Raw genomic sequence first — 9,034 nt, 5'->3', positions numbered from 1 at the left:
GGTTTCCTCTCAGATTACATACAGCTGCAGCCAGATATTTTCATTCACTATGAGAAGAAACATGAGAATCTTTGTTTTTTTTTTTCACTGGCTGACATTAAATCAGACTAAACAGTTCTTGTTTTAGGTCAATTAGGATTTCCATAATCTCTTTGATTTGCTAAATGCCAGATTAGGGAGAAATATGTTTTTATTCTAATATTACTTTCTTCAAATTCTGAAGAAATTTGAATCCATTCAGGAAGGAGACAGGTTCTATGTCCCAGAGRCCTGCCTTTGTAAAGATGCTGGCTGACCTTGTAAAATGCTTTCAAACAAGTCCTGTACTGACATGAACTAAAAAGTCAATCAGTGARGAAGAAGCCATATCTYCAAAACCAAGATAAGAAGCCAGTTTACATTTAAAAATAAATAAATAAATGCACTCGAAGACAAAAACATTATTTTTCCGGACACGTCTCCTATTCTTGCATTTAGCAGATAGAACTAATTTGGTCATCTAAATATCTAGTCTCTTTTCTGAACTCCCATCATTTCTTTGCAGAAATGCTCTAGCAGCACACACCACTACAGCACGTCTTAAAACCAGCACCGTGTTTATCAGGGACCTGGATTATGCAGAGCAAAACAACAAACAATTTCCTTTTGTGGAGATCTTGGTTCGCCTTTTGTACCCCACTGGATGTTTCCTCAGGTATAAGTGCCATAAATTGAACTTAACGTTTAGGAAGCATCAACATTTTGGTTAATTATTAAGCTATTCATAGCACTTCACATGGCAATGTGCCAGTTTTATATTAGCTGGGAGTCAGACTTGAGCTTCACAAATGTTGAGATTGCACATAAGAAGTCTGCAKACGTATGAAGCATTTTAGGTTTGTGCAGAATCATCAAGAGAGACCAGGTGGAGTGATTGGAAAACCTTCGAGGTGGATCTTGTTCTCTTAGGTTAGGTTTGCTGTTCATAAACCATTAAAGTGAAACGAATCACCCTTTTGATATAATCTGTACAGTCAGATTACAGTCAGATGGATATTTACAGGGTTCACACAATCTGTAAAATCTGGRATATTTTTCTAAATCAGGAAAAGCACAGAAAAAAAACCATTGTATTTCTTGTCATGGTTCCCTTTCTCATTGCCTTGATGTTATGTTCTTCCTTTCTTTCATATTTCCTCTTTTATATCTATCATWTCTTCCCTGTCCTTTCTTTTTCTCTTTATTGATTTTATATATCATCTCTCCCTCCTTTTTTTCCTGTGTTTACTTCATTTTGTCTTTTTTCCTACTTTACTTTCGCCCCACTTTGTTTCTTTTATTTATATCTTACTTCTGCCTTAACTTCTTTTCTTCTTTATGGTTTCTCTTTTTTCCTTCTGTGAGTCATTCCTTATCTTTACTTTCTTCCGTTTGTCCTTTCTCCGTCTTCCTTCTTTTTGCTCATATATCCTTTCTTGCTTTCTTGCATCCTTTGTTTCTTCCTTCCTTCTTCCCTTGTCCTCTTTCTTCCCCCYTTGTCTCCTTTCTTCCCTGTATCCTTCCTTCCTCCTTTCAGAATCAAGTCTGTGAAGTTATTGAAAGCATTTCTGTTTTTCATGCAGACCACCATCCGAAGGCACCATCAAGTCACTGGGTGTTTCAGTCAAGCACAGATCTGCTTAAAGCACAGCTTTCAYAGASYCAGGCCGTCGACAGCCTGACTCTGACTAAATCCATTTGTTTCATTTTTAAAACTGTAGAAAGCTGCAGAGTTTTTATTTTCTTTCATTTCCAAGCTTTGCTCAGAGCCTACATATTCTCCCATTTGCTTGAGAACTTTCCTTCCTGCAGAAGACTGACACATGAAAACTGAAGTGCCCATCTAATATCAAAGCTTTCCCTTTGGTATTATTCGTACTGCATTTATTTCTGAGTATGGGTATGCCTTATGAGTTGTGTTGTAGCTTTGTGGGTCGGCRTTTCTAGCGTGACTGTGCACATTGTGAGGCATGGAACTATTGTGTTTTATTTGAAGAGCTCGACAGAAAACGACCAGAATCGCATGTTTAATGCAATCTCGACTCCAACCAATTTGCTSAGGATGTAGCAAACAAAGTGAGCCGACAAATACCTCGTATTTTTGACTAGCGCRCACCTTATCTCATCAAACATGCATGACTTAAATTCTCCTGCATTATGCTGTGTGAGTTACATATGAATATTTGCTCTTCTATTTTTCTATTAGGGCTCCACGTGTGGACAAAGTTTCCTCTTCCTTTTTCCTCCTGTATTTCTCTCCCRGTTTGGTTTTTGGATTTATTCAAGACGGGCTAATCTGAGGGAAAGCCAGAGCATGAAAAGGGCAAATGTGCTTCTGTTTCTGTTCAGAGTTTGAATAAAGAAAAAAAAAACTCTGCTAAATGTTTTTGATTTATTTTGTTTCTGAAGAACTAAGTAGTATAATAAAACATTGTTACAACATTGCAGGGGGCAGAAGATTAATGAGGCTAAATAGAAATGCATTCACATTTTTTTTCATTTTCTTGATTACTTTAGTCCAAACTCTTCTATCTGCTCAGCAACTTTCACAACTTCAAGTTAATCAGACGTGTAACATTCCCCCCAAAGTACATTGAAGTTTGTTTGTGATGTAATAAAATGCCAARAAGTCCATACACCTGCAAGACCTAGCGATAGAAAATCTTTGAATAAACATTTTCYTTTTGCTAYMAAATTTCTCTATAGACTGCTAAAGAAATAAACACAAGAACAGAAGAAGTTCAYATGCACTCGTATAAATAAACCTGGCTAAAGCCATTGATGATTTGATTTTCTAAGTATGTAAAATGTCTCAGTAGGTACATATTACACAATGAAGCACAATGCATATACGCCACTGTTTATGCTCTAACCAGTGAGGAAATATCACAATAAAACAGAATTAACAAGAAACCTTTAGATTCCTGAAGGATAGACTTAACATATTTATGTGTTGTGTTAATAATGGAGAACATCTCAGAGGAGAGAAACATTTTTTTTAAGACATACAAAGCTGTTTAAAGGTTCTGGTCTTGCCTGCAAAGATGCAGATTATCCAGTAATCTTCAGAGGTGGTCTTGATCAGTATGTTTATCGAACTTTCTSAAGCTCTTTCCAAATTGTTCTTTAGATTTTGGCTGCTTTTTACTCACTTTCCTTACAACCCTGAACATCAGGACTGTAATGAACGTTAACCCCACAGTATCCACTTTTTGGATATGTGATTGGGGGTATCAAATATGTGGATTCCCGAGCTCCTCATCCTAATATTAAGTCCGGCCTCTTGAAGGAGGAAGCTCATAAGCTCATTTCAGCCACTTGTACGCAGTATCTTGTACTTTTGATTATTATCCACAAATCAAGCTCATTTCTTTCTTCTTCGTGAGAACAGAGTTCGTATTCCAGCTCACCATGCCTTCAGTTTTTCCCTACTCTATTCTGCCATTACTTTAAAATACTATTTTCTKTCAAAACTGTGCTAGTACGTTTGTTTTTTCATAGAACCTACAAAAGAAATGGGAACAAATTATGCCTTTATGCCAGGCTGCCCTCAAGCAGCTGAAAGATCGTTTCCCTTGCCAAGAACTAAGTCCCCTTGGTCGTAATTTGCCGTTTGTTCACTAATGTCCTTTAACAAACCTCTCAGGCCTTCACAGAACTGCTGGGTTTATATCGACATTAGATTACGCGCAACTAACTAGTTAAACGACTTCTCATGGCTGCGGAGGCATTGTTTATTTATTTTACTGTAAAAGGGGCTGTTTATAAAGCGCCGTACATTTTATGTTATAATTTGAAATGAAAATCACACATTTTCAATTTACAATTTTACACCACTGTTGAAAATGACTGAAAAAAAATCTACCACTGTCCAAATAAASTTTTAAGAGCCTGTAGGAATAGTTGGCTTAAAGTGCAAACCATATACATTGGTTTGAAAAGAAACAAAATTTTAAGCTGATTTGTTCAGAAATTGTGCAATATATATATTATTCAGGATAAAGAGAGAGAGAGAAAAAAAAAACTATGGTTGCCTCAAAGTTGAGGTTTCTCTCTGTGTGATGCTGACCTCCTGTGGACTGATGAGTATCTGCACTTCAAAAACAAAATGCATAAACGAAATGCTGCTGATTCCAGCACATTTCATTGAAATGCATTTGAAATTTTATGGGCAACAATGCGTCTAATATGGCAAGATCAAGACCTTTTAACCATTTTAATGTGTTTTAATTAAAAGACTGTTGTAATTATGTACATTTTTTGGATTTGAAYGCTCCTTTGCCTTTCTGTCGGCATCAGCTGTTTCCATTCACAAAATCTTAAAAGTAGAGCCAAAGCTGCAGTGAATTTCGTCGCTCAAGGCTGAGCTGCCCGCTGCTGGCTGGCTGTGACGTCAGTCAGCTGTGTGTGGGCGGATGTGTGGGTGAGGACGACTCCCAAATGAGCGCGTGTGTGTTGAACGAGAGTGAGGAAAGGATTGGGGGGGTTAGGAGGGGAGGGGGGGATTTTTCCTGACAGGAAGCCAAAGGCGGATTCTGTTCAACTCTGCTGTGCAGGATTACCTTGAGCTCTGCGTGGCGCATGTTGAGGCAGAACAAACACAAACCTGCTTTCAGGCTTCTGCTGACCTTCCGCTGCACATCTGCCAGAATAAATTAAGACTTCAGAGCTGCAAGAACATCTTTGCTCTGTGATTGTGCGAGTACAGAAATGATAAAAGAAAAAAAAAAGCCCCGATGTTGATGTTTTTTTTACTTTAGTTTATTGCACAAACAGCATTGACAAAATGTACTCAATGTTGATGTTAGGAGAAGTGGAAATTTAACAAAACCAAAAAGTAAAGGTAAAAGCGATAACATTCAAAGGCAAGTTTATTTTTTTTTTGACACATGGGGTAAAAAGTCAGGTCTCAGAGATCTCAGTTATCTGGAGAAGGTTTTATTGTTTTATTTAATCAACATAGGGACAGAGTGGTCCAGAAAAAAAAAAAGGAGGCAAAGATCAGAGAACGAGCAGCTAAATGGGTACAAGATCAGTATCAAAATGTAGCACATTACAGTATCAGTTCATAAAAGCTTTTGGACAATATAGAAACACTAAACTACTCGACTCTTCGAGGAATCTTTCGAGGGACAAACTTATTAAAGACGTGTGGTTTTGAGCAGAATGTCTTAGCATGTGTAACAGTCATAAATATTTACACGTCAGGATCTGTCAGGATGGGAATCTTTGCATATACTAATAGGAAAAAAATATACAGTTTAGCTGATGAAGTGGCTGCATGACAATGAAGGATGTGCCACTAAGAGGTTTGCACTCATCATTGAGAGAAATCCCCGTTATTAAAAACGTGTTTAATAACTTTTTCCTTTAAATACCCAAAATCTTAATCCTAGCCTACTTTGTATATTCTGGAATCAGTTTGATGTGTGTTTGGAATCATTGTCCTGTTGGAGCCAACTGTATGACAGCAAAACAAGCCCACAGCATGATGCTTCTACCACCACACTTGACATTTGGTGCAGTTTGGAACTCTCCCCCAAACATGAATCTCATGATTGTTGTTGAACAGCTCCACTGTTTCCTTCCACCGTAAAACCTTTCTCCAGAGTGGCTTTGGTATAACCGTGCTACTGATAATGTTGATTTAAATTGATAGGCTTCTTGGTTGTTAAACAGAACCCAGCTTTTTGTTTCAGCCACAGTCAGAGATTCTCAAAAGCTGACCAAAGTCTCCTTTATCTGAACCAAAAACAAATCTGGTGGTTTTTGAGATCATTGTCTTATGGAAAATTCCAGTTCCCAACTTCCAGTCATCACTGTTGCTGTAAGATGAAGGATTAGGAAGTAGTCCAGTTACTATATTATTCAATCTACTTTGTAGAATGTATGATGCGTCATATTTGACAACTGGTTTGACTTTGACTCCTAATATCAGAATTTAAAGGTTTTCTCTGGGGTCTTATTTTCCGGTCAGCAACGTGGACGATGACGCCGGTTTCACAATCGTTTCCAGTGCACAGTCGGATCATTTCTGATCATTCCTACCAATTATCATTCATTTGAAGGTGAAAGTTTGAGTCAGACAACAAGCTTTCAACAGGAAATGATTATAGTTAGTTTCAGAGTCCATAAAGCAGGCTAACGCAGAGCTTTTGGAAAACCCTGCCATTAACTATAGCAAAGATCCGTGGACTATGCTACAAAGTAAAGTCTGAATTCACAAAGAATCCTGCTGAATCCCTTTAAGGTCTTCATCTAATTCTTGTTTCTAAAACTATCTGAAGTTCCAAGCTGGAATAAATCAATCAGAGATCAAAAATACAAGATTAATGCCAATGATGAGTAAACCTCTGACGTGCACTGCATCAGACACAATCTGATGATTCAAGTCTTTGGTTCGACGTGAGCACCGCCGTTCACAGGCCCCTCCCTCCAAAACAGAAACGTGTTCAAAATGGCTTCAATTTCCACTTCCCTTCATTAGTTACAAACCACTCAATGTAAAAGCTTTCAGTACAAAAACTAAACACACAAAGGTATGCTTATTTCTTTCGGCAATCGTACGAAACATGGGCTTGGAATAGGTGGACCCAAACTGCTTGGGGCGGGAGGACAGGCGCCCACAGATACACTCGGTCCTGAAACGCGTCTAATATGGCAAAAGGTCAGTACGACAATAGACGAGAAAAGGACAAATGTGGGACACAAAGGAGAAGGAAAGGCAGACACAAGCTTTAGAAAGGCACAGAGCTTTAGAAATTTACCACTAAAGTAGTGCCAAACACTCACTCACTCACTCACTCACTCACTCACTCACTCACTCACTCACTCATAGCAGGATCATAACACAGCTTCTTCTATGTTGGCAAAGGTGTTCAGGAAGCAAATCTGAGATAAGTCAATGTTTTGCTGCACCCATTGAATCTTGTTAGAAGAAGCTGAGCAGATTAAGTGCGACGTATGGTAAAAGAGAAAAGTGAATAATCATTAAATGGCACCGAGACATGTTTGATGGAGATCTGTGTTTTAAATTCACATTTAGTAGCTGTTAATCCAAAATGCACAGGAAGCTTTTAGAAAAAAAATGAAATAGAAGGTGAGTTAATGGATGGGAACTTGGACTTAGAGGAGGTTCCTGTTGCCAAAGATGTTATTTGGGTCAACATAGTCCTTGACAGACTTGAGCATCCCCACGCCGACGTTGGAGACGGTCTCCCTCATCCACTCCTTCCGAAGTTTCCCCACTGAATGGCAGAAGAGAAAAATAAAATAAATAAGTGGAGGAAGACGACCATGGGGGAGAAACGGCGGAATCGGCATGGCTGATTGCTCAGCAGGCTGCTGGGAGCCAATCAATCTTGTGAGAGTGAGTGAATAAACAGAGGGTGATAAATGCTTTTATTCAGAGAGGAGAAATGTTTTGCATGGCATGATTTATGGAGCTCAGCAGACTATCAAACTCATTAGGCTCTGTGTGTTCCCAGAGGAGGGGCCGGTTGGCGGCTGTGGCGGTCCGTTCCCGGCTCCYTCACTGGTTGAGACCAGCGCTAAAGTCAAACTCCTTCCCTGCACATGAGCACGCCGCTCCTACTGACCTACGGGGCCGAGCTGTCCTGAGCTCAGCTCCCTGGCGTTACCATGACGGCCAAGAGGCGGCCACACCGGCTCTATGTTCCTTTGTCAGCAGGACTTTGGCTCTCCGCCGCCACCGCCGAGCTTCCCTGTGAAATCTAAACCTGAGGAGGGAGAGCAGCTTCACTACAAAACCTGGCGAGGCTGCCTGGGAGGTTCGCAGCTGTTCACGCACGCACGCACGCACGCAATCACGTACCACGCAGTGGAGGATCTGCAACCAGCAGGAGGTCTGGTTGGGAACTTTGAAGTGTGCTAAAGAAATGAACCAAGAACATTTACTTGTTCTTGTTGTTTATAAAGTCAATAAAGCTGAATAACTTAAAATATTTACTTTTTTCAGCATCGGGCAGAAAAGTGAGAGTAATGTGGTGCTGAAAGCTGATATTGCTAAGATAAACGGCTCAGCAGTCGAGGACTCCCTCTGTGCTTTGAATGGTTTTCCTTCTTGTTTGGTATGAAGCAGTGGTCCTTAACCGTGGTTCAAGTACAACTGGTGGTGCTTCGCTGTGCAAATACAAACAAATATTAATACAGGCTTTCATTTCCCTCTGAAGTAAAAACAAAACATTTCTGCTTCACTCCATGTTTTACAGCCGACTGGAGCTCATTCCTTTAGTATAATTTCCCACATCAACGGAGGTCATGTATGAGCTGGGATGAACTCAGGTGAATACCCAAAAAGAATTTAAGTTGTTTTTTTTTCCCCAATAAAATTAGTTCAAACAGCAAACATTTCAATGTAGAAACAGAAATTTGCCAAGTTCTTGTTGAAAAACAGTTCAAGTTTAGTTAGATTAGATGGAGGTATCCAGTGAGATTCTCTTTGTAAATGTTTATCTTTCCACTTAACATGCCAATACCTTTGCTTGCATATAGCTTCTCTGAGAATAAACTTTTGTGACTTGCCATTATTATGCAAAAACTGTTTACCATCATATCAAAAACGGCATACCCTTTTTCATACATTAATGTCTTTTTTTTCTTACAGATCTTGTGTAGTAACATAACGTTCTTTCAAACTAAATCTCAGGTCACTAGCTCCAATGAGTGATGATCAAAACTAAAAGAAATGAGCCCTGTAAATACATCACTGTCTAATACAATGTACATATCATTTTTCTATTAAACTACAGACATGAAATAATTCAGACACACTTGTGAGCTTACTTATGGAGATGTGGAAAAAAAGATAAATCTCTAACAAATAGATTCATCCTTCCACACCAAGTAGAGCCAAACTAATTAACTATTAAATCACTGAGTTACCACACTGTTTCCAAAAGTAAAAGTTTTAGTTAAAAAGAAAAGGATCTGTGGTTCCACTATAACATTAGCATTACTGAAAAACTTATAAACAGCACAGGAAAGAAAAGGGTAT

The 9,034-nt window shown here is 39.0% G+C and overlaps 1 protein-coding gene across 1 annotated transcript in view; it reads right to left on the bottom strand.

Annotated features, from left to right (window-relative positions):
* Window positions 1-4,757: 4,757 nt before the first annotated feature.
* agps (alkylglycerone phosphate synthase) overlaps window positions 4,758-9,034 on the bottom strand; it is a 36,496-nt gene continuing 32,219 nt past the window's right edge. Inside the window, exon 20 of the mRNA XM_008398813.2 lies at window positions 4,758-7,265. Within this exon, the coding sequence (XP_008397035.1) occupies window positions 7,144-7,265 (122 nt within the window). The 3' untranslated portion in view covers window positions 4,758-7,143. The remainder of the gene's footprint in view (window positions 7,266-9,034) is intronic.

Source organism: Poecilia reticulata, linkage group LG2, assembly GCF_000633615.1.
Source record: "Poecilia reticulata strain Guanapo linkage group LG2, Guppy_female_1.0+MT, whole genome shotgun sequence".
NCBI classification, from domain to species: Eukaryota; Metazoa; Chordata; class Actinopteri; order Cyprinodontiformes; family Poeciliidae; genus Poecilia; species Poecilia reticulata.
This window is presented reverse-complemented; position numbering and strand designations above follow the sequence as displayed.